Source organism: Microtus oregoni, unplaced genomic scaffold, assembly GCF_018167655.1.
Source record: "Microtus oregoni isolate MIOR12 unplaced genomic scaffold, Mior012 000077F_ref0000221, whole genome shotgun sequence".
In the NCBI taxonomy this organism is placed as follows: Eukaryota; Metazoa; Chordata; class Mammalia; order Rodentia; family Cricetidae; genus Microtus; species Microtus oregoni.
The window spans coordinates 6,884,535-6,909,815 of NW_024544029.1; the positions used below are offsets into that span (position 1 = coordinate 6,884,535).

The following is a 25,281-nucleotide window of genomic DNA, read 5'->3' on the forward strand; positions in this document are numbered from 1 at the left end:
TGAGCCTTTGTTCTCCTGAAAAATGAGACTATACATAAGAAGACACAGGGATATAGATCAAGGTTTGTCCCTCCAACTGGCTAGCACAAGGTGAAAACAATCAATATGTAAATATGTCACTGGGCCAGACCCACCTGATTAGGAACTGCAAGGTAAGAATCAATTCATCACCCAGGAGCGCTGCCCAGCACCTCTAGGGAGCAAGGAGTGAATTATAAGGTAGGGTCTCTTTCCAGGGTTGCAGGCCACCACCACCGGCTCCATGCAGCACCCGGCTCTGTGCAACACCCGCCTCCCCTTCCAGACAAGGTCTTATGTAGCCCAGGCTGGATTGGAACTCACTATGTAGCTGAGGATAACTTGAATTTCTGGTACCTCCCAAGTTGCAGGGAGAAGGGACCACAGGCAGAGGCCATCACAGTGGTTTCCACCCCACAGGATTCATTCCACACAAGGGATCAAACCCGCGCTTGGCAAGCACTCTACCATTGGAGCTATATCCAAGCCCTCCCAGTCATCTTTAGAAGACTCTTTCCCACCTTCAACTACAGGGGTGAATGTAAAATTGGTTCCTTTGGGCTTAAAAGAACACAACGAGCCCAGGTTACTATCAGAACCCGGAACTGGCTAGGTCCAGATGCACTAATGGGCACATTATACTTGAATCCCGCTTCCTCCGGAGGCCTTTTCCTGTGTGAGGCCAGGGAAGGAGGGAGGGAGGAGGGTCTTCCAGTCTACACTGGGGCTTCCCGGATTGGTTCAGGGGTGGGGTGGGTATGGCTTGTTGAACAGTTTCTGTATTCCATTTATTCAATCACTTACCTCCAGGAGAAGGTGTAGCCGGTAGACTGCTCATCGCTGCTGAGGGCAGAGTATCTAGCAAGGCCAGTTCTGTGGAAAGAACGGAAAAGAACGCGGTAGATGGGGTCCTGAGGTTGCATGGCCTGGAGATCCCAGCAGAGCTTTCGGCGCCAGATTTTCCTGAATCCCTTCCCCCTGGACGTGTCTCCACTCTTCCTTTTGGTTCTCCCTGAGGATCTAATCAATTTTCATAAGCAAATCCCTCCCCAAGAGCAGATCCCAGCCCGGGTTTATCTGGGACGTGTCACGTTGGTGACTCTTTCCCCAGGTCGCCCCTTTTACCAGGCCCCGGAAAGTCAGGCAAGGGTTGGCAACTGAGCAGCCGACCGGGTTCCGCCCAACAGATCCGGGCACCACGGCCACCTGCATTACCTGGAGCCCCGCGGGGCCGGACACTGAGTCCACCCGCTCTCCGGGGACCCCTCGCGTTCCGTGCCCGCGCCCTTGCGGCCGTCGAGGGTCCCCACAGCCGTGCGCTCCCCTCCCCGGGTCCAGTTCCAGCCGCCGAGTGCGATCCCGGGCTCCCAGGCTCCCCCGCCGTGTGCTCACCTTTCCAGTCCGACCGGCGACGGGGCAGGGCCGGGAGCCGCGCGTCCTTTTGAACTCGCCGTGGTGGGAGCGGCCGAGATTCGCTCGCCCAGGCCGCACCCGGGACCCCGCGCCGAGCGGCCGCCGAGCCCGGGCCGCTTTGGGTGGGACAGGAAGGAGCGCGGGGCCGCCCTCGGCAGGTTCCCCCGGGAGGAAAGGCCACTGTCCGGAGCCGCCCTCCCTCGTGCCCGGCTCGGCGTGGGGCGCGACCCGCAGGGACGCAGACCCCCGCGCGGACCCGCCGGTGTCCCGGGCCGCTGCAGGTGACTTGGCGGGAGCACCTCGCCGTCCAGCGCCGGCCAAGCGGGGCGAGAAGCCAGGCGCCACCTGCACCTTTCGCGTGCGACCTTCGTGTGAGGCCGTGGAGCGTGGAGAGGGTGAGAGGTGTGGCTGAGGTCTGGGCAGGATTAAAAGTCCCAGTGCAGACGCTTGCCAGCTGAGTGGCTGTGGGCAAATCCCTGAACACCTCGATAGTCCGGCTTCCTCATCCCTAAAATGGGGACTGAAAGTGGTAATTCCTGTAAAGCCATTTCACAACCCTGGTCCTAGCCCAGGGCAAGTGTCTTAATTTAAACAGTCATCTGTGCTGCACTTTAGCTGCTGCTTGACTCACATCAGTGGCAGGAAACGCTCCCAAATTAACTAGAGGAACCGAGTGACTAAGAGGATGTAATTCTATATAGCACGGGCTCTGCAGTTGGCCCCGCTGTGTAAGCTAGCACGCGTTACGTCTGATTGTCTTCCTGGGGCAAAGCTGTGTGCGCCTGTGGTGTTACAGTGGTGCCGGGACCAGTTGATTAAAGCCTCACCTGGCGCATATTTATGTGCTCAATAAACACTGGCTAGTGTTATCTGGGCTGAGGGTCGGACCTGACCAGTCACACCCGGCTCTCTTAAGTGTCCTTTTTCTTTAAAATAGAACCTTAAATGTTTGCTTTGGGCAGAGGGTAGTTGGAGAAAGGCTGAGTTCAGTTTCCAGTATCCACATGGCGGCTCACAACCATAGGAAATTCCAGTCCCAGGAAATCTGACGTCCTCTTTTGGCTTCCACTGGCAATGCAGACACACATAAAAAGTTATTTGCTGGGGCTGGTGAGGCACTTGCCTTGTAAAGTTGACAGCTGAGTTTCATCTGTGGACACCACATGAAGATAGAAGGACACAACCAACTCCACAGAATTGTCCTCTGATGTCCATGCATGTTATGCCTGCACGCATACACGTGCATCGTGCACACACACAAATAATATTTTCCTTTTTTATTGTTTTGTTTTTCGAGACAGGGTTTCTCTGTGTAGCTCATAATTTTTTCAGGGGCTGGAGAGATGGCTCAGAGACTAAGAGCACTGGCTGCTCTTCCAAAGGTCGTGAGTTCAATTCCACCAATCATATGGTGGCTCACAACCACCTGTAATGAGATCTGCTGCCCTCTTCTGGCCTGCCGGCATACATGCAGGCAGAACACTGAGGTTTACTGATACTTGACGTTTCCCTAGGCATTTAAATGCACCAAGAAGTAGAAGGCTGCAGGGGAAGAAGGAGCCATTATGCATACGTTGAGCTCCAGACTTGGCATCAAGTGAGGAATTTGTGAGCGCCTGTGTATCACATGCTTCAGCTTTACTGTTAGACGTACCCTATCATCCAATTGGATAGTGTCTGCAGAGTTCTCTGCAGCACAGGCTGGCATCTGTGGCTGTGTTGGGGTTACAGGTTGGCACCTCACACCCAGCTCTGGTCTGTCCTCTGTGCAGAGGTATGGGGACAGATGATGGGTGAAATGTAAGCCCCAGAAACCGGAGCAAGGGGCCTCGGGCACAGGTACAGGCGATAGTTATCTTCCCCTCATTTTATTGGCTTCCGTGTGCTGCTACTGGGGTGGTAGGCTCTCTGTTCTTGTCTTTTTTCCCCCCGGACAACATCTGGATAGTTTGGTTCCCAGCTGAGACTTGTCCAACCTAGCTAAGCATATGGCCCTTCCTTCTCCCTTGCCTCCTCGGTGAGTCACATGCGAATAAGGTGCCACATTCACAACCAAGTGCCCTTCCCGCTGCAGCTGTGTCTCTGCTGAAGCAGGTCTAGACTCCCCCTCCCAACAGACCGGAAGTTCTACAAGGTGGCATGGCCCACTCCCTGGAAGATTCCCATTGCCTGGGGAGGAGAGTCAGCAAAAAAGAAAAACCCAAACAGAAAGCAACAGCCCTGTAACAGGAGGCTCAGGCTGGATTTCTCAGGTGTTTTGTTTCATTTTAAAGACAGGGTCTTGTTTCCCACAGTGGCCTCAAAATTTCCTATGCAGCATGTCAGGGTGACTTGAATTTCTGACCGTCCCCTCCTGCAGACTGGGCTGATGTGGGTGCCACCATGTCGGCTTTATGTGGTGGTTTATACAGGGTTTCATGAACGCGAGACAAACAGTCTACCAACTGAGCTACACCTGCTGCTCCAAGGGTGTTTGCAAGCTGAAGGAGCACAGCAGGGCCCGCGCTCCCAGCCTCTTCTCTACCCTTCAGTGCGCCCCAGTCACACCTCGGTGGTGCGGGAGGTCCTGTCTACGTGGCTTTATTGGTCAATGAATGAAGCTGCGCCACGCCCAAAGCTGGCCGGAATCACGAAGGCTGAAGGAGTTCCCACAGATTCTGAAGGCCGCAGGAGGGGATGTTTTCTAAGGAAGCTAGTCAAGGCGGGCAGTGGGGGCATTTGAAGATCTCTCTTGAGAAGCACACGGCCCCCCAGCCCCCAGACTACTGTTCAGAGTAGAGAAAGCCTGTGAAGGACATGCTCTTTAAACGAGATAACAGGGCTTGATTTCAGAAAAATGATTTCTACGGATTTGGGTCCAGGAAAGCGTGCCCAGAGGTGGTTTTGACACGCCCTGTATTCATCATCACGGGTATGTGCTTGATGGCCACTGTGTATGTCCACAAGTTCATCACACCGTGCAGGGGTGTCTGATGGAGAAACCCAGGCACATCTGCACCCAGTCCTCTCTGGGTATCAAAGGGCTTGGGAGGCACTGATGAAGGAAACATTTTCCTGATGGATGAAAAAATAACTCAGTTACCAGACTCTCCCTTTGCTAGATTATACACTATACATTTATGTAAAATGGAAAAAATCACTCCCAAATAAAAACACAGAACCCCAGCTCCTGTATTGTCACACCTACTACTGGAGATCCTGTAAGTATTTCAAATTCTGTGTTCTGTGCCTGTGTTAGGGGACTGGGGCCCCCTAGAATTAGTGTTTATGGCACAGGACATAATTCATGTATAATAAAGTCCATAATAGTCCTTTACAGTTGGGTAAGCCTCCACCCATGTTCATACCCATTCAACCATAATAGTAAAAGTTATGGTGTTTGTAATTACTGTCGTCTGGAAAAGGCCCGCCTAACTCCCAGCCCCACCCCTTCCCTCCTGTCATTACAGACACCGTGCTGCTGTGTCATCCCCTGCCCAGACAGTGGCAGTCATGGTTCCCATTTCCCTGATGTAGGACAGGCATACCGTACAAGAGGAACCAGCCAGGTTCTTTCTCCACTGCACTGGAGGATCTGGAGAGGACATGGTGCCAGGTAGGTGGTAGCCACAGCTGAGGCCTGGGCAGCAGACCCCAGCCCTCCACAGATTCCATGTGCTGGTCTTTTCTTCCCTGCACCCAGCTGCCCTTTCTATGAACTGCCCACCTGTCAAGGGATCCTCCATTGCTTCATTCTGTTCACTTCTTACAACCAGAGGGTCCAGATAGGCTTCCTCTGCATGCAGTGACACTGCCACGCACGTTTCTCAAGCTTAACCATGAGGAATTTCTCACAACTAGTGTTCACGTGTCCTCCCACGACCCACTGTCACCACGTGTCCTCCCGCGACCATCGCCACCTGTCCTCCCGTGACCCACTGTCACCACGTGTCCTCCCACGACCCACTGTCACGTGTCCTCCCACAACCCACTGTCACCATGTGTCCTCCCGCGACCATCGCCACCTGTCCTCCCGCGATTCACTGTTAATCTGCAGTTCTCACAGCACACACTTGTAGTCTTAGCGTGTGGAGATGGAGGCAGAAGGATTAGAGGTTCAGAGCTAACCTGGGCTACATGAGACCCTGTTTCCAAAGGTCAAAAAGGAAGGAAAAAAGAAAGAGCAAGCAGGAAGGCAGATGGTGACAGAAAGGACATCAGGGTCACTGTTTGCACTGAAAGCAAGGACAGGGCTCGGACTAGGACTCTGACCCCGCACTGCATGTCACTCCCACCACGATACCATGTCTGTGCCTCCCCTGTGTTCCGTAGTGGCTCCCATCTGGCTCAGGCCCCAGTTCACACAGGACTGGACTGCACAGATGAGCAGCTCTGAAGGAGAGTCCTTTCCCACAGTATTTGCTCACAGGAATGCACCAGGGTGGAGAGGTACTTAGACAGGCATTTGGCCAGGAGGTTGGTGGACAGGGATCACGTATGACTAAAGCATTCTGAACCTGGGGCAGAAATCATTACAGTGGAAAACTGGTGTGGGAAGTCTTCCGTATGTATATGTGTTGCTTTTATTGGTTAATGAATAAAGAAGCTGCTTTTGGCCAATGGCTTAACAGAATATAGTCAGGCTGAAAGAGATATATAGAGAGAGTAGGCAGAATCAAGGAGAAGTCACGTAGCCCCCACTAGATGTAGACGCTGGACAGAACCTTGCCAGTAAACCACAGCCATGTGGTAATACACAGATTAATAGAAATGGGTTAAATTAAGATGTAAGAACTAGCCAATAAGAAGTAGAGCTAAGAGCTGGGCGGTGGTGGTGCATGCCTTTATTCCCAGCACTCGGGAGGCAGAGGCAGGCGGATCTCTGTGAGTTCGAGGCCAGCCTGGTCTAGAAGAGCTAGTTCCAGGACAGGCTCCAAAGCCACAGAGAAACCCTGTCTCAAAAAACCAAAAGAAAACAAACAAACAAATAAATAAATAAAATAAAAAAAAAATAAAAAAAGGAGGTAGAGCTAATAAGCCAAGCAGTGATTATTTAGGGGGTCTGGGCAGCAGAATGAATGAGCGGCCTCTTACAACAGAAAACAGTGCTCAGGGCAAGACTCCACACTTAGTCAAAGTCACACTTTATTTAGTAATGTGAAAATCTTTCAGCTTTACGTCTTTGCTAAGTGAGTAGATAGTTGGACATATGTCCTCCTCTGTGAACGTGTGGACATGCCCATAGATACTTTTGTGTTAGCATTATTAACAGCCCTGCTTCCATTAATGCTCACATCTTGAGTAAAATGTTTCCTGAGTGTGATTCCCTCTCCCCAGGACTGCTCCTCAGACTCCAACAATGACAGGTCTCCGAGACTGAGTATCTTACTACCTGACAACATGGAGTGGCTGTGGCTTGTAACCTTGACCCTGTGTGAGACACTTCTGTGGGCAGATGGGGCTAGGTGTCTGGCAGTTTCTCTTCAGAGTTCTGCGTTTTCACTTGGAAACACCTGGGAGGTAAACATGGTTGCATCAGATGCTGACCTACTCAGAAGGGGTAAAAACTCTACTTTCTCTTGAATTATATTCCATGCAGTGCTGATGGCCTCTGCAGAGGGTGGCACCATGGTGTTGACTGCTGGGGTTCCTCAGGGAGGAGCTGCAGGCTCCATGCACAGGTCACTGCCTCTGTGGTCAGATGAACAGAGGAACCTGCCCATCATGTTGGCAGCAGCTGTTATAAGGAATGGGTACCATTTACTGGGAGAACTGCTTGGGTGTTTCTTGGGAGCTAAATAATTCATGACTCCATTTCATGACACCATTCTGGCTCGCATTCTGAGTTACTGTGCTGCCCTGTGTCTATGAGTATGTGTAAGTGTGTTTTTGTACATCCTGTATAATGTTTGTGAGTACGTGTAAGTATGTTTTTGTACATCCTGTATAATGATGTCTGTATGTGTAAGTGTGTTTTTGTACATCCTGTATAATGTCTGTGAGTACGTGTAAGTATGTTTTTGTACATCCTGTATAATGATGTCTGTGATATGTGTGTGTTTTTGTACATCCTGTATAATGTCTGTGAGTACGTGTAAGTATGTTTTTGTACATCCTGTATAATGATGTCTGTGAGTATGTGTAAGTGTGTTTTTATACATCCTGTATAATGTCTATGAGTACGTGTAAGTATGTTTTTGTACATCCTGTATAATGATGTCTGTGAGTATGTGTAAGTGTGTTTTTGTACATCCTGTATAATGTCTGTGAGTACGTGTAAGTATGTTTTTGTACATCCTGTATAATGATGTCTGTGAGTATGTGTAAGTGTGTTTTTATACATCCTGTATAATGTCTATGAGTACGTGTAAGTATGTTTTTGTACATCCTGTATAATGATGTCTGTGATATGTGTAAGTGTGTTTTTGTACATCCTGTATAATGTCTGTGAGTACGTGTAAGTATGTTTTTGTACATCCTGTATAATGATGTCTGTGAGTATGTGTAAGTGTGTTTTTGTACATCCTGTATAATGTCTGTGAGTACGTGTAAGTATGTTTTTGTACATCCTGTATAATGATGTCTGTATGTCTGTGAGTATGTGTATGTTTTTGTACATCCTGTATAATGATGTCTGTGAGTATGTGTATGTTTTTGTACATCCTGTATAATGATGTCTGTATGTCTGTGAGTACGTGTATGTTTTTGTACATCCTGTATAATGCCTGTGAGTACGTGTATGTTTTTGTACATCCTGTATAATGTCACTTTTTAAAGCAAGATCAGGCAGGTTGGGGAGACCCCGTATGGACTCTGGGCAGGAACTGTGGGCTGCCTGTGATCTCAGCACTCACACTAGCTATAGAGCTGGCCAAGGGTGGCCTTCAACTTCTGACCCTTCTGCCTCTACCTCCCAAGGACCAAGCTTACAGGTATGTGCCGTGCTCAGTTTATGTGACACCAAGGAGTGAACCCAGGGCTTCCTGCTTGCTGGGCAAGTGCTCTGCTGTCTGAGCGGCATCTCCAGACCTCCTTACCTCTTTCTGAAGCTCAGGTGCTGTAAAGGTGTTTTCTCCTGGATCTGAACAGAGGTGAAGCTCAGGGCCTTGGTCCTATGAGAGAAACAGTTCTGTCAGTGAGAGACGCTCAGCTTGCCCAGTGTCCCATGGAAGTTCTTCTGTGTCTTATACTTCCTGAGGGTCACAGACGACCCAAAGAGCAAAGGTCTGACACCATTTCCCTGAGCTGGGAGCATCAGGACAGGCTTTCTTCTGTGTCTTTTTACAGATCTGAAGGGTATCATGACTTGCTGGCTAGAAAGTCAGGTCTTTGGTTCTGGATTTTGTTCCCACGATGGACATACCTTGTGGCTGGCTCCTGCATATGAAGGAGTCTTCCAGCGGCTACTGGTCACTTTGAGACTGTCTTCAGGACCACACTGCAGCCCTCACTTGTAAGTGATCCTAAGCCATAAATGATCAGGAAAGGCAGGTGGCTTAACAGTTTCTTTGTGTGTGTGTGTGTGTGTGTGTGTGTGTGTGTGCGTGTGTAAGCACACATGTGTATGTGATGTGGAATGTCCTTCTGTATGCTGTGAATATGTTTTATTACCATTTGTTAATAAAGAAACTGATTTGGCCAATAGCCAGGCAGAATAGAGCCAGGCAGGAAATCCAAGCAAAAATACAAGGAAAAAGAAGGTGGAGTCAGAGAGACGCCAGCAGCTTCTGGGAAAGCAAGATGTGAGGTGACTACCCATGAGCCTTGTGGTAAAATATAAAATAATAGAAACGGGTTAATTTAAGTTGTAAGAGCTAGTTAATAATAAGCCTGGGCTAATAGGCCAAACAGTTTGCAATTAATATTAGGCCTCAGAGTGGTTATTAGGGAACTGGTGGGCAGGAGAGACACCTCCAGTTATATGTATGTGTGTGCATGTGGAGGCCAGAGTTTATGCTGGGTATCTCCTTTTATCACTCTCTACCCTTTTCTTATTTTTTTAAAAAAAATTAATTTGTGTGTGTGTGTGTGTGTGTGTGTGTGTGTGTGTATGTCATGGTATGTGGAGATCAGAGGACTGGGACTGGCTTCTCTCCTTCCTCCACGTGACCCTAGGGCACCTAACAGGTCACTGGCTTCAGTAGTAGGCATTTTTACTTGCTAAGCGGTCTTGTTGCCTCCTTGCCATACTCCTTGAGACAGGGTCTCTGAACTTGGAACTCACTAATTTGGCTAGATTGGGTAGCCATCAAGCACCAGGACTTTTCCTGTCTTCAGTTCCCGTATGTCACCAGGTCCAGCTTCACACAGTGCTGGGATCCAAACTCAGGCCCTCAGGCTTGTACGGCGAGCACTTTGCCATGGAGCCTTCTTTAGGGGAAAGTTAGGAACCCAAGCCATAGACAGCACTGTCAAAGAACTATGTCATGAAGACCTTAGCCCTTTAACATAAAACATGCGCTCTTTGAGGGCCGGGTCACTGGGGGTTCCATCACCCGGGCACCTTCTCTGATCCACTCTTTAAAACTGCGATTTCAGCCCCATTTCCTACATTCTTCCCTCGTAACATTTCTTCTTATCTTCTATCACCACTAATTTCGAGAGAGGGTTTCTCTGTGTAGCCTTAGCCACAGAGGGTGTCTCTGTGTAGAACAGACTAGCCTTGATCTCACCAAGATCCACCTCCGTCTCCTGATTGCTGGGAATAAAGGTGTGCGCCACCACCTTGCCAGTGTGTTATTTTTCAAGCAGCCCATCCAAGTCTGTTTTCCTGTCAGCCTTTGTACACCTCCCTTTCCCCAACATTGTTTCTTATTTTTTCCTCATCCTCACTGCTTGCCTGATTGAACATTTTGAGGCGGGATCTTGTTATCTGTAGCAAGCTGGCCTTGAACTCTGCATCACTCTGCTAAGGCTTTCCCGTCCCTTTACTGGGATCCAGGCATGTGCCAGCATGCCTAGCTCCATCCCACTTTTCAATATTTTACGTGTGTGTGTGTGTGTGTGTGTGTGTGTGTGTAGCACACAGGTGTTGTGTCGACTGACTTTAGGAAGTCAGTTCTCTCGCTCCACAATGGGTCCCAGGGATTAAACTCCAGCTCCCACAGCAAGCACTTTCAGCTGCTCGTCCGTCCTGTCAGCCCAGTTCTCTGCGTTATGATAAACTTTCCCTATGATTTGAATAAAGGACTGGATAGACAGCTCAGTGGTTAAGAGCACTGGCTGCTCTTCCAGAGGACCTGGGTCTGACTCTCAGTACCTACATGGTAGCTCCCAACCATCTGTTACTACAGTTCCAGGGGATCCAACGCCCTCCCTGGCACATACACAAGAAGAGCACAGACTAATATACAGGCAACACACACACACTCTCTCTCATTAATATATATATGTATGCATACACACATATGTAAAATAAATAAACCCCATAGCTTTAACTATAACTTCATTTCCATGACCCTAATAGAACTTTGCTCTGCGGTGAGTCAGCACCTCACCTTTTCTAGTCTGTTCCTCCCTTGAGGCCATCCCTCTGGGTAGTAGTATGGCTGCAGTCACAGAACTGGGAGGCAGAGGCAGGAAGGCTGCCACAGAGTCAAGGCTAGCCTGGGCTAGATAATGAGTTTCAGGCCAATCAGAGCTACATAGTGAAACTGTTTCAAAGAATCAAAAGGCCATACCTTTTCTTTACGAGTTCTATAAATTCCCACCTTTAGGTCCTCGTCATCAAGGATACATCCTGAAAATCTGCTGCCCTTTTCTTTGGTTTATTTACCACAGCCAAGAATTGTAAAGTGTAGATTGTCTCATGCCCCTGCTGGAAATATGGGGATGGTGGCACATCTTTTAATCCCAACGCTGGCACAATCAGGCAGGAAGACCAGGAGATCAAAGTCACTCTGAGCTACATAACAGTCTGAGGCCAGGCTATGTGAGTCCCAGTGTTGGGGGAGAGGGTGCAAAATAACTTAGGAAGTAGAGGCACCTGCTGCCAAATATAATGACCTAGGTTCAATCCCCGGAAGTCACATAGTAGAAGGAGAGAACTGGTTTCTGGGAGTGGCCTATGAGCTCCACATCCAAGCCATGACACGTGTGCCAACACACATCACATGCACACACATCCAAGTATTACACATGTGCACCAACACACATCACATGCACAATTAAAATGAAAAGGTGAGGCAAGAGAACTGGGCATGGTGCCGTGCACTTGCAACCCCAGGACTCAGGAGGAGATGCAGGTAAATTTCCTATGAGTTGAGGTCAGCTTGGTCTACATAGTAAGTTCTAGACCAAGTAAGACCTTGTCTCAAATAAAACAAAGCAAAAAAAAATTCAAAACAATTTCAAGTTTTAGGAAGAAGTCCCCAAGGGTGTTGTTGGGTGGTTTTTGTTGTTTGTTTGGACTGGAGACCCATCCAGCGCCTGTGCACACCAGACAGGAACTCAAACACTCTAACACTGACCTGTATTCCCAGCCCATTTAGAAGAGTGTGGAGACCTGAAATACCGACTTGTCTTGGGGGTGGAACATTCTGACTTTGGTGAAGGAACAAAGACCCAACAGGAGCCAGGTACGGTGGTGCACACTGTACAGCAGGGCTCGGGAAGAGAGGCAGGGACACTGGGCATCTGAAGCCTGCCTTTCTACTCAGTGTTCTAGGCCACTCCGGGCTATGTAGTGAGTCTCTGTCTTAAAACAATGAAACACAAGGCTGGAGAGATGGCTCAGCGGTTAAGAACACTGACTGTCTTCCGGAGGACCAGGGTTCAATTCCCAGCACACACATGGCAGCTTACAGCTTCTGTGATTCCAAGATCTGACACCCTCACACAGAAATACAGGCAGGCAAAACACCAATGCAAATAATATACAAAATTATATAGAACAAAACATAAACCAAACAAAAAGCATCTCTCTCAGAGAAGCTCACACCTGTCTGTCTGAGTGTTCCTCTTTCTTAAACCTCATGCTTAAGCCAATATTAAAATATTTTTTTATTAAAGCTGGGCTCAAGGATGCAAGCGTTTAATCCCAGCACTCAAGAGGCAGAGGCAGAGGCAGGCAGATCTCTGTGAGTTTGAGGCTAGCCTGGTCTACAGATACTACTCCAGGACACTAGAACTACAGAAAGAGACCTTGTTGCAAAAAAAACCCCAAACATTTAGAAAGCCAAACCAATTAACATAGAAAAAGACCCAACCAGAGCCTCACTTGCCTGGATGGTGCTCACGGTGGAGGAGGCACATGGCTCTTCTGGGCTGGGGCTGCCAGTGTTTTCCTTCTCTAAGGCCTCAGGGGTTCTCAGCGGCTTCTCGGGTGCTTCTGGATTGGAAGAGGCTTCTAAGGAGACCCTGGGGCTGCGGGGTGAACCCTCTCCAGAGGCTGGAGGGCTGTGGGACTCACTGCCCGAGGCAAGCCTGGGGCTTGGAGAGGCTTTGGGTGGTGGAGGCCGACTAGGGGGTGCCGACATCCTCTGGACAGAGGCTCCTTTTCTGCTCTGCTCGGCTCCTTCACTGGCGGTTCGGGTGCGAAGGATGACTTCTTGCGGGGAAGGCTGCTCTGTCAGGGTCTGACCTCTGCCCAGGGATGGAGCAGGGGAGGGTGGGGCCTGGGTGGGGCCGTTGCAGGCTGGTAGAGGCTCTTCCCCCTCAGAAGACCTTGCTTCAGACTGGCCTTCCTCCACTTCCTCATCCTTTAAGGACCCCTTGCTCTCACAGCTCTCTTCTTCCTCTGCGGCCTCAGAGGCCAGCGCCGCCCCAGTGGCTGAGACAGACTCGTTCTCACTGGTCACAGAGAGAGCCGAGGGGCTGGTAGGAGAGGTCACAGGGCTGGAGGCTGTAGAAGTTCTAACTGGGGGAGAGATGACTAAGGAGCGCCTGCTGCTGCTGTAGAAAGAAGGACAGTGGGATTCAGCAGGTCACAGGACGGCTGTCACCTAGATGACCACAGGGACTATCACCCACGCAGAGGAGAGCAGCTTGAGGCAGTGTGAGAAAGGGCACAACTGTCAGCCAAGTGCACTGAGAATGACGTAAGAGGTACATTTCATCTCCACCACGATTGCAGCTTCATAGCCGAATGAAGAGAAACAGAGAGTGGCTCAAGAGACCCTGAAAACCCGTGGTCTGACCTGCCCCAACCCTGCTGTGTCCTGGGCGTGAGGGCGGGAGGAGGAGAGACACTTGCTTCTCATCCTGAAAGGGGTGCTTGTGTAGTCTACGCCTTTCGTGCAGACAGTAAGTTTAGAGGCTCGAGACAAGAGAAGAGCTGTTATTCTTTGGCATCCTGGGACATCAATGGAGCTGACCATAAATCTGGGGAGAATGGACAGAGAGCTCCGGCTTTCAGTGTTGGAGAAGAGAAAATGGAGTTCTTGTAATAAAATAAACTATGTCTACAAAGGTCTACATTGACCCATTAGTAACTATTAGTAACTCTTCTTGACGTCTATAGTCCTCCCTAAATATGAGCCCCATTCCTCCTCGGGTCACAAGGCCAGTCTCACTGCCACCTTTAAGCCTTTTGCCAGGATCATCACACAGGCCGTTACGTGTCCTTGCTCAATTCCCTCCAGTTCCTTATCTGTCAGCACTGCCTGTGGAGACAGTTTTCTGTATCACCTCCATGCTGTAAAACACATCAGGGGTGGTGGGGCCTCCTGTGCTGCTAGACCCACAACACCCAACAGCAAACCTTCTCACAGAAGGAGCTGATGTATTTTAAAGACTTCAGCGGGAGCAGTTGTATTCCAAGGAACTCATGAAGGACAAAGACACAACAGACAAAAGTGACAGAAGAGCCGACGCAGAGGGGCAGGTTTCTACATGCGTGTAGTTACAGGGTTGGAATCCAGAATAACAACAAAAGCCTTAGGTAGATCACTTCTTCAGAGAAGGGTAAACAGTTGAAAAGCAGGAAAAGAATCGACGGGGTGTCCCAGAGTAGGAACCCTGAGCTCTCCGGCAGTACCAAAGGCGGCTCAGGAGAGCTAGCAAGCTGGAGCTGCAAAGAATCTCAGAGCTACGTCCTGAAGGCAGCCAGTGGTTGAGAGAGCATGTTCACCTTTGGTGGAGGTGGGAACAGAGTAAGTGAGGAAAGGACGGGGTGCATCAGCTATGTTTACAGCAAGCAGTCCTCCTCTTTCCACCCCCACTCCCCAGGACAAGGTAGCACAGGCTGGCCTGAAACTCTGCATCACTATGTGGCCAGGATGGTCTCAAATTTATGACTATATTGGCTTATGCTCCCAAGACCAGGAGGGTGCCACTGTGTCTGGTTACAACAGCCGGTCACCTAAGTTTGGTGGTAGGTATATCATCTTTAGGTATACTGGAAATGTTTGATGAAAAGAAAGATAATTTCCATGGGGGCACAGAGTAAACAGCAAAGACCTAGAGTAAAAAGGCAGGGTCTGGCGTGTGGGATGAAGCTGCTGAGAATGTCCACACAGGACACAAGACAAGCTGTCTCATGGGCTCACCTCGACAGCCCCTTCACCACAAAGACTTTGTTGGAATGTTGCTTCTCCAGTTTGCTCATCACTTCATAGAGACTGTGGTTCAGCTAGTCAGGAAGAAAGCAGAGATGCTAGACAAATGCGAGCCCGCGGCCATTCCCTCCTCAGTCAGCTCTCCCAACCCAAACCTCCTGGTCCTTGTACCGCAACCCTCATCTCTCCAGCACTGCCAGTCTGGCCCCACCCTATACCCTTCCTCCTTGGTCCACCGTGCCCCGTGGGCAGCAAAGGCAGCTTTCTCAAGGCGGGTCTTTCTCAAGGTGGGGTTTGGCTTGAGTTGTCACTTGTTTCAGGTGACCCAGGGAATGAAAGCTCAGGTTAACATTAACTAAGCAAATCCTAAGTGAGCAGGAAACTGTGGGAAGGAGTCTGTGCTACCTGTGAATACAACACGGAAACAGTCCAGAATGCTGTAATCTCACAGCAGAAGAGACCTCGTGGGGTCATGTCCTGTGACTGCCTGTCATGGACACTGGTCCTACTCTAGAGCAGCCACCTAAAACAATGACCCGTGCTCAACACCGCTTTCCCTGCTGCCCAGCAGCTCTGGTCACGTCATGTCCCTCGCATACCCTCACCTCCTTACTCATGCTGGAGCTTGTGTTCAGTCAGCTAAGGGAGATGGAGAAGATGCTCTGATAGTGTGCACAGATGTGTGTTTCACTAGCACTCAACACAATCATTTCGTTAGGCGATAAAAGCCAAACTCTGCGCTTCCAACATGACTGCTCACCATGGATTCCCTAAAGAACCCCACTGAGGAGTCTCTCACCTTGCTCATCTCTCTGTAGAACACATCTCTCAAGTTGGAAATGTTTTGGAAGACGGTCACATAACAGCCGATACGACTGCAGGGAAACAAACAAGCGTGGGTAAGGGCAGTAGGGCCCAGCTAGCCACCAACCAGGCTCTCCAGAGAAGGGCATCTGGCCTCCTGGATGGAGAGGGTCTGGAATCTGACTCATGGCAGCTGGGCCAGGAGTGCTGAAAGGTGAGGGGAGACAATATTAGCCCAGCGGACACAGAAGCTATCTGGCTGGGTGTGGTGACATGTGCCAGCACAATGAGTTCAAGGCCAGCCTGGTCTACAGAGTGAGGCTCTATTTAAGAAAGAAAAAAGTAATCTGTTTTGGATTTCTGGGGTGTTAATGCAGAAACTGCTTTGCAGAATTTTTAAACAACTATAAGAATATAAGGCGCGTAATTATAATTATTATAATAAGGAGCTGTTCTTTTTCTTTCAGCAATACATGGATTCTATGTGTGTGGACTTCAGCAGATTTCCCCTATAAACGAATCTGGAGAGTTTATATCTGTGACAAGGAAAGACCATGCAGAGGCTCCTCCATCTTGTATTCTTACTGCAGCCACTCCAGGTTTAATGAGTGTCTGCTCTCCTGGATGGAGAATCCTGACCTGAGGTCAGGATGGCCTAGCTAACTGTTCATTAGCCCGTTTGTGTGGAAACCCCTTCCAGCTAACTGCTTTTGTTAATTGCTTGCTTCTGCAAACCCCCATCTCAGCACCTGCTGATCAAGATGCCAGAACATGGTTTCTGCCTTTAAAAACCCCATATTCTAGACACTCGGGGCTACCCCTTGGTCCCTAAATACCTAGATGTGGCCCCAGCCAGCTGGAATAAAGGCTTTCAACTGGCTAAACTGTCTGAGTGGTCCTCTCTGGTGGGTTCCCCATGACACTTAGAAAGAAACTATGTGTTTCTACTCTGTTTAAATTTGGAGTCACATGGGGTATGATGGCACACATCTTTAATCCCAGCACTCGGGGGGCAGAGACCAGGCTGGTCTACAAAGAGAGTCCCAGGACAGCGAGGGCTGTTATATAGAAACATCTTGTCTCCAAAACAAAACAAACAAACAAACAAACAAAAAATCGGAGTCACAAAAATGCAGTTAATAAAAAGAACTGTATCCTAACATCTTAGCATGGTGGCCATGCCTGTAATCCTGGCCCGTGGGAAGTCCAGATGGGAGGATTGAAAGTCGAAGGCATCCTGGGCTACACCGCTGGACTCTGACCTAAGAAAGGCTACAGACAAAGTAAGCAGTGCAATACTCCAGATGCAATCTGCTGTAATCTGATGAGTGTGAACGTGGGCTAATGAAAATAACATGCAAATGAGTTTCAGTCCCTGTTTCTCTTCCACTGTGGAAGCTTTGAATCTAGAACACTTCTGTCAACCACGAAGCCTTGGCACATTCGTTAGTGTGGACGCCTGTGAACCGTGACGGTTTAAAAGCACACATCTGTGCGATGGAATGTGGATGACAAAGCGCTTTACTAGACAAGATCTCTCCTACCCAACACGCACCTGGTCCTCCAACCCAGAAAAGCTGGTGGGGCAAGGATGGCTATCTGTGTCAGGAGTCTAGGGAGATAAGGACGCTTGCCTAATCACACAGCTAATTAGTGGCAGTGCTGAGGCTACAGGGCTCTTTCCACAAGGCGCCATATGTGGACGCAGGAGGCTTTGTACCCCACTGGCCTGAGCAGCTGGCCCATACTGGATGTCCGTCATTACCTGTTGTAAAGAACAGGCAGCTCCTCCAGCAGCTCCTGGTTCAGATCTTCAAACACACCCTGGGCTTTGCTGAACTCTTCTTCAGCCTGCGCGACAGAAGGAGAAGTAGAGGCTGCCTTCATCACCCTCACCACCTTTCCTCTCCCTGCCCAGACCCGAGTCCTCCTCCGCCTCAGGACTCTGACTGCCCAACAGATGTCCTTTAGGACACAGGAATCCCTCAGGCTTGCCCTCGTGTTGACCTCCACCTCTGGGGGTGGGGGCAGGTTTTTTGCTTGTTTTTACCTTGGCGGTCTTAGCCTCATCTTTCTTCTTGGCGTTCTGCACGGCCTCCAGGTGGTGTCGGGCACTATCATAGTCGACCAGCTTCCGGCCCCGCTTGGCAATTCTCTCCTAGTCCAGGGTGATGAGAAAGGGTATAGACGTGACTCACTTTCCAGGATGTGTAATAGAATACCAAGCAAAGAAACAAGATTCTTCGATTTTACCACTGAATTGTGCAACCTGTATTAAGATATAAAATTTCCTACAAACCTGTTATAAACTGGTTCAGCTTCCAGGAGCAAGGCCCTTGAAACATCCCACTAAACTGAAAGTCAGGATTCTGGGTTTTAGCCCCTTATATGCCACTTACTAGCCTTGTGGCCTAGGGTGGGGGACATCTCTTTTTGAACCCTGGCAGCCTCATCAATCCTACACAAACATTACTCTATGACCAGACGCAGAGCACGAAGCACTCTTAGGGAGTCTGTGCGGTCATCAAAACCACAAGCTGTGCTGGGAGCAGACCCCGCCCCGCCCAGCTCCTCTGTCAATGTGATCTTCTTCCCTAGCTCGCACTCCTGCTTCAACACGGGGTTGCATGAGACGACTCTGCGCTGTCCAGGATGGTAAGCAGCTCAAGGGTCTGGAGCGATGCAGAGGACCTGGGTTCAGTTCCGCCCACCAAATGACTGACAGCCACCTCTAACTCCAGTTCTAGGATAATCTGACTCCTTTTTCCGTGTGCAGACACCTGTGCTCATGTGGTGTGCACGCTCAGGCACACACACACTAAAATAAGTAAATGGATCTTTAAAAAAGGAGAAGGCTAGGTGTGGTGGTGCATGACTTTAATTCTAGCACTTGGGAGGCAGAAGCAAGTAGATCTCTGTGAGTTCAGGACCAGCATGGGCTACTCTGTTGGCCACTTTTAGGTCAACTTGATATAAGCTAGAGTCATTTGAAATGAAAAATCTCAATTTAAAAAATGCCCCCATTAGATCTGGCTGCTGGGCATTTTTAAAATTAGTGATTCATGGGGAAAGGCCCAGGCCACGGTGGGTGGGGCCATCCCTGGGCTGGTGGTCCTGGGTTCTGTAAGAAAGCAGGCTGAGCAAGGCCCAAGGAGCAAGCCAGTAAGCAACACCTCTCCATGGTCTCTGCATCAGCTCCTGCCTCCAGGTTCCTGCCCTGACTTCCTTCTGTGGGATGTGGAAGTGTAAGTAAAATAAACTTTCCTCCCCAACTAGCTTTTTAGTCATGGTGTTTTATTGCAGCAAGAGAAACCCTAAGACAGTAAGACCCTGTCACAAAAACAAAACAAAACAAAAAAAACAAAAACAAACAAACAAACAAAAAAAACCCCACACAACAACAGCAATAACAAACCAAACCAAACAAAGAAAAAAAACCATCAGTGATATAATTCAACTTCTGCTTTGCCCCACAACAGAAAACTACCTCGGAGTGCATTCTACCTTATGTTCTGAAAAGCTGAAGCTTAAAAGCTAACGTAATCATTGGTACCAATTTGGAAGCCCATGGTAGCTTCCTCTCAGTCCACAAAGAGCACAGTGCCCGCAGAGTAGATGATTCATAAACCGAGTGCGACGAATAACAACCCCCTTCTGAGGCCAGAGATGCTTCAGTGCCTGAAGGTGCTGGTCTCCGACCCTGACAGACAGTGTGGCAGACCAGACAGTGGTCTTCCCAAGTTGTCCTCTGACTTACTGCGTGCTGTCGTACACACACACCGTGGTGAACACACATGCACAAACACACATACACGCACACACAGCAAATACATGATGTAATAGTTTTTTTTTAGAGTGGCTGGTGAGATGACTTAGAAGTTAAGAGCAAAAGCGAGTCTCACAGAGGACCCAAGTTTGGCTCCCAGCGCCCCTGTCAGGTGGCTTACAACCACCTGCAATTGCAGCACCAGGGGATCCAATACCTTCTTCTGGCTTTTGTGGGCACCCACACACGTGTGACACACAGATACACATACATATAAATAAAAATAACAAAAATATTTTTAAATTTTTTAGCTTAATTTTTTTTTTTTGTTTTTGTTTTTTGTTTTCACAGGGTTTCTCTATGTAACAGTTCTGGCTGTTCTGAAACTCACTTTGTAGACCAGGCTGGCCTTGACCTCACAGATATCCTCCTGCCTCTGTCTCCCATGTGCTGGCATTAAAGGTGTGCACCACCACTGCCCAGCAACAAAAAATATTTTTAAATAATTAAATTTTTTCAAATTATAATTTGGCTTTCTAGAACATTTTGGGACAGGCTAAGTTCTTTTCACCTGACAGAATTTCAAGTGTTTGAAGATATATCAAGGCATCTCCAAGTTTCTTCTATACAATGGACATCGTTAGCTCTATTAGCTGTTTCTCCCATCTAAAAGGGAAGCCCAGGCATAGTGACACACCCCTGTAATCTCAGAACTCAGAAGGCTGAGGTAGGAGGATGGCAAGTTTCAGGCTAGCCTGGACTACATAGCAAGATTCTGTTTAAAGAAAATAAAAGAAATGGATGCTTTGGGGCTGGAGAGATGGTTCAGCAGTTAGGAGGGCTCTTCCAGAGGGCTTTCCAGCATCCATGTCAGGTGGCTCACAACCACCTGTAACTCCAGCTCCAGGGACCCAACACCTTTGACCTCCAGGGGTACTGTACCCATGTGCACATGCCCCACTCAAACACGCATACACACACATAACTGAATATAAAAAAACAAATCTTCAGGTAAAAAAGAGATGGACGCTTTGACCTAGTTGGAGCCCAAAGTGTAACTCACTGACCTCTAAGTGCAAACAACCTCACTGCACCTCTGTCAGCCTGACCTCTTATCTACCCCGCTCCACGGCTACCAGGGGCTCAAGTGCTGCTTGCAATGTGAACCAGATGTTTACCAGCTGATGATCTAGCTAGTGTGGACTGCCTCCAACCCAGCAGACTCAGTTACCTTCACCTCGCTGAACTGGGCCACATAATTCTCCATGGTCCTCAAAGCCTGGTCGGCCAGTTTCTCTTCATAGTCTTCCCAAAGGAGATCATTGTTCTGTGGGATCCAGGCAGAGGGTGGTGAGTACCCTATGCCTACAAGCATCCACCAGAGAAACACCCACATTCTCTCTGCAGAGAACTCTACTGTAGCACCATAGTTAGAATATCATGTCAGATTCTCAAGAAGAGACATGGGTTCTAAGGAACTGCACCCAGGGGGTGAAGAGTAAGGTCCCTGACCCCAAGTTTAGAGGACATGCGTGTGTGTGTGCAAGTGAACAGTTAACTGCATGTGGCTGTTTCTCATAAACAGCCCATCCTCAAGGAGGGGACGTTTCTGTGACCTTACGGGAGGAAAGAAGGTAGAACCAGCGGCAATCCTGCTGCTTAGAGGTGGAGGCTCTGTAACAGAGAATGAACTGGCCCTTTTCTCTTTCCAGGATACAGAGGCTCAGCTGAGGGAGAAGGGAGTGCATCCCAAGGCAGAGTCATGAACAAGCTGCCCTTACCCCCACGATGGCCTTCAGCTCCTCATGCCCGTCCCAGTCACTGCTGTAGACCTCCTGCAGGGTCTCTGACACTCTCTTTGAACTTTCATGCATCACTGAAAGGAGAGAACTCAGTCCTACCACCAAGTGTCTCAAAAAGCGATGATGTAATTCCACGGTGACAAGCCACAAGGATGGGTTCTCAGTAAGAGAGGCCGGGTGGGGCTGGAATAGGAAGTCGCTGGGGGCCCTCAGAGTTTCAGGGGTCAAGGGCAGCTGAGCTCTGGGAACCCTGGGTCAGGCTGTTCTGCCCATCAGCCCCGCCTGCCCGCCAGCCCCTGTGCCCTCCCAGGCTGATACCCACCTTTGACTGCACTAAGGAAGCTCTTCAGGTCCTTGTACAGCTTGTAGCCTTCTGCCTGGAAGCAGAGAACGGCTTTGGTAACTAACAAGGTCTGTTTGGAGGGTGCTGCAGGGTTGGCCTTGAAAAGTTCAGTGAAGACAGAGAGCTCACTCTGCCAGCAAGCTGCAGGTTGTCTCTTTGGGGTCACTGTATGAGCTGGGACAGTGGAAGCCCCCACTGCATATTTTCTGCCTTCTGCTTTTTCTCTCTTCTAGTACACAAGAGCCCATACCTAAGCCCTGGAATGAGGGCCCCGCATATGTGATCCTCGCTGCCGTCTGTACCACAGCCCTTTCTTCTCTGAACCTTCACACAGACATTTCCTGCCTCCCATGCAGTCTTCCCCATCTTCACTCAGCCCCCCCCCCCCCCATTGCTCCTACTCCAAGGAGTCCAGTCCATCTCCTCCCCTCCTGTGCACTGAGCCCATCTGACCTTTCTGTGCTTCTACCTCTGCTCTGGTGTCTGAATTCTTTCTCGCTCTCCCTGCCCCCCTTCTTCTCTCCCCTCTCATCTCTGTCTCTTTATTAAAGAGAAGCGGAGCCAGGGAAGGAGTTTGGAATTAGATCTCATCCTGAAGAATGAACTACAGTCATGACGTCTGTTTCAGCCTCTGCTTTGTCACTGTTTAACGACAAAATCTGTCCTCTTATTTAGTCCATGCTGCCTTGAACTTGCAACAATGCTCCTGCCTCAGCTTCATAAATGGTAGATGTTCTCTGCTTCTGCTTTTTTTTTAAATTTTTCATTTTAGTCTGTCTGCCTCTCTGAGTGCAAACTTGCAGGTACCAAAAGAGGCCAGAGGAGTCGGGTCTACCTGGAGTTACAGGAAGTTGTGACAGGAAGATGTGGATGCTGGGAATTGAACTCAGGTCTTCTAGAAGAGTGGTACACGCTCCTAAGCACTGAGCCATCTCTCCAGTCCTATTCTCTGCTTCTTAAGTACTTCCAGGAAACAGAAGCCAGTAACCCCTGCCTGTATAGGGCTTTTCATGTTAAACAGCTCTGAAATAGTATCCGTACAGGGAATCTCTAAAACATTTGTATGTATATTAGTGTCTTGCTTGTATGTATGTGTACTGCCTGTGTTCAAAGACAACAGAAGATGGTGTTGGATTCCTTGGGAATGGACAGAAGATGGTTGAGTGGTCATGTGGGTGTTGGGACCCAAACCCAGTCTTCTGCAGAGCAGCAGTGCTCTTAACCGCTGAGTCATCTCTCCAGCCCCAGGAAATTTTTAAAAATTCTTTATTATTATGCACGTGAATGTCTTGTCAAGTGTATGTGAGCACGCATGTGCCATGACACATGTGGAGATCAGAGAGTAACTTTTGGGAGAGAGTTCTCACCTGCTTTGTTTAGGTGAGGTCTCTCTTGTTGTTTCTGCCCCAGAGCATACTCAGGCTCACCTTAAGAGTGTTGCCATTAGCCAGGCGGTAGTGGCACACACCTTTAATTCCAGCACTCAGGAGGTGGAGACAGATGGTCTCTGTGAGTTCGAGGCCAGCCTGATCACAGAGTGAGCTCCAAGACAGTCAAGGCTACACAGAGAAAGCCCGTCTCACTTGCTGAGCTACACAGAGAAAGCCTGTCTCACTTGCTGAACTATAGCCATGGTGGCTCGGCAGTAGGACTTGCTTTCCTAACACGGGTTCTGGATGCTGCCTGCAGGCATCAAGTCCTCCAGCTCGGGATCTAACTTTTCCTCCACACTGACTTGAGGACAAACCGTTTGTTCCTGTCACCAAAGCTGTCTTCCTCGGAGGTCTCCTCAATTATTCTCATTGCACTGTTTACAGCCTCCCTCCCCTCACTCTCTCTCTCCTGTGTGGGTGAACTCCAGTTTCTAGGATGGGGTGGAGAGGAAGTGAGAGGCCAGGTGGTTGACATTTGGAGCCTGACTTCAGGAGTGTGGGAGAGAACTAAGGTGTGGCCCACCCACTTCAAAGGAATGTTGCAGGCCCGCTCAAGGGCCAGAAGGAACCAGCTCAGGGAACAGAGTATTTGAAACCTAAGAGATGCTGTGCAGTTCGCCAGGAAATACTCGCTGTGAACTCATTCATTACTAGAAAGGCTAGTGAACTTTTACATTAAAAGATAACGAGAAAAAATGGAAATTTCTATCTAATAACTGCATACATACGGAGGTCAGAGAACAATGGCAGAAACTGGTTCTCTTTGCCATGTGCATCCTGGTGACTGAACTTACATCAAGCTCGGCAGCAAGTGCCTTTTCTCACAGAGCCATCCTGCCAGCTCAATAATCAAGATTTTAAGGGCTTTGGAAAAGTTTTTGAAGTTATAAAAATTAATAAAAGGGCTGGAGATAGCTCAACATTTAAGATCAGTTACTGCTCTTGCAGAGGACTAGAATTCAATTCCCAGTGCTTACCTGTAGCTCCAGCTCCAGGGATCCAACACCTCCTGAGCACCTGGACATGCACGTGCATATTCACAGATACACATACATACACATAAATAAAAATAAAAATATGCTGGGCAATGCTGATGCATGCCTTTAATTCCAGCACTCAGAAAGCAGAGATAGGCAGATCTCTGTGAGTCAAGGCCAGCCTAGTCTACAGAAAGGTTTCTAGGACAGAAACCTTGTCTCAAAAACCAAACAAACAAACAAAAAAAACTTTTCAAAAATTTAATGAAGATTTAACATTCTTTTTGAAAGAAAACAATGGGGACTTAACTTTTCACTTCATCATGAAAACTTGATTTCAAAACAACGTGACTGATTCAACTGGGGTAACCAGATGGCCCAGTGGTTAGGTTAAGAGTATGCATTATTCTTCCCAACCATCTGCATTCTGTTCACAGCTCCCAGCGCAGGCAGTTCACAGCTTCCTATTCCTCCAGCTCTGGGCACCTGACAACCTTTCTGTCCTCAGGAGCTCAGCAGCAGGTGGCAGGTCTGGTCACAGATTGTCGTGAGCTGCCTGTCGTGAGTGCTGGGAATAGAAGCTGGGTGCTCTGCAAAAAGTGTGCGTGCTGTCAACCACACCACTCTTCCCTTACACACTGGGCCATCTCTCCAGGCCCACATCCCACTGTTTCCTTACACACTGGGCCATCTCTCCAGGCCTACATCCCACTGTTCCCTTACACACTGGCCATCTCTCCAGGCCCACATCCCACTGTTCCCTTACACACTGGCCATCTCTCCAGGCCCACATCCCACTGTTCCCTTACACACTGGGCCATCTCTCCAGGCCCACATCCCACTGTTCCCTTACACACTGGCCATCTCTCCAGGCCCACATCCCACTGTTCCCTTACACACTGGGCCATCTCTCCAGGCCCACATCCCACTGTTCCCTTACACACTGGGCCATCTCTCCAGGCCTACATCCCACTGTTCCCTTACACACTGGCCATCTCTCCAGGCCCACATCCCACTGTTCCCTTACACACTGGCCATCTCTCCAGGCCCACATCCCATTTTTCTTTATACCTTTGTTCTTTCTTTGAAGAGATAAAGTATGGGGTGGCCATGGATGCGGTAGTGGTGGTGGAGGTGGGCTTTAGGACGACAGGACTAGTGCCGGGCACCATTTCATTTTTCAGACCCACCTACCCTCCCCTGGCATGTTTAGGCTAATTAACCCAGCACCTGTTTCCTGATGCCAGCTT

The 25,281-nt window shown here is 49.1% G+C and overlaps 2 protein-coding genes and 2 long non-coding RNA genes across 6 annotated transcripts in view; 2 read left to right on the forward strand and 2 right to left on the reverse strand.

Moving 5' to 3' along the window:
• The window catches only part of LOC121441431 (small cell adhesion glycoprotein), a 15,759-nt gene extending 13,859 nt beyond the window's left edge, over positions 1 to 1,900 (reverse strand). Inside the window, exons 1-2 of one of the 3 annotated variants that reach the window (XM_041642565.1) lie at positions 1,411 to 1,900; positions 823 to 891 (exon numbers count right to left, since the gene is read on the reverse strand). In XM_041642565.1, coding sequence (XP_041498499.1) covers positions 823 to 856 — 34 coding nt within the window. In that variant the 5' untranslated portion in view covers positions 857 to 891; positions 1,411 to 1,900. The other 2 variants (XM_041642563.1, XM_041642564.1) reach the window with 2 other exon arrangements.
• Positions 1,731 to 6,871, forward strand: LOC121441433. The gene is made up of 3 exons (XR_005973459.1): positions 1,731 to 1,826; positions 4,881 to 5,026; positions 6,748 to 6,871. It is a non-coding gene; the product is annotated as an uncharacterized LOC121441433 (long non-coding RNA).
• Bin2 (bridging integrator 2) overlaps positions 6,575 to 25,281 on the reverse strand; it is a 28,931-nt gene continuing 10,224 nt past the window's right edge. Inside the window, exons 3-12 of the mRNA XM_041642561.1 lie at positions 21,601 to 21,655; positions 21,258 to 21,352; positions 20,708 to 20,803; positions 17,761 to 17,868; positions 17,476 to 17,561; positions 15,706 to 15,781; positions 14,898 to 14,980; positions 12,633 to 13,302; positions 8,448 to 8,522; positions 6,575 to 6,923 (exon numbers count right to left, since the gene is read on the reverse strand). Coding sequence (XP_041498495.1) covers positions 6,894 to 6,923; positions 8,448 to 8,522; positions 12,633 to 13,302; positions 14,898 to 14,980; positions 15,706 to 15,781; positions 17,476 to 17,561; positions 17,761 to 17,868; positions 20,708 to 20,803; positions 21,258 to 21,352; positions 21,601 to 21,655 — 1,374 coding nt within the window. The 3' untranslated portion in view covers positions 6,575 to 6,893. The remainder of the gene's footprint in view (positions 6,924 to 8,447; positions 8,523 to 12,632; positions 13,303 to 14,897; positions 14,981 to 15,705; positions 15,782 to 17,475; positions 17,562 to 17,760; positions 17,869 to 20,707; positions 20,804 to 21,257; positions 21,353 to 21,600; positions 21,656 to 25,281) is intronic.
• Positions 6,874 to 16,300, forward strand: LOC121441432. Its single transcript, XR_005973458.1, has 3 exons — positions 6,874 to 6,930; positions 8,698 to 8,863; positions 16,178 to 16,300. It is a non-coding gene; the product is annotated as an uncharacterized LOC121441432 (long non-coding RNA).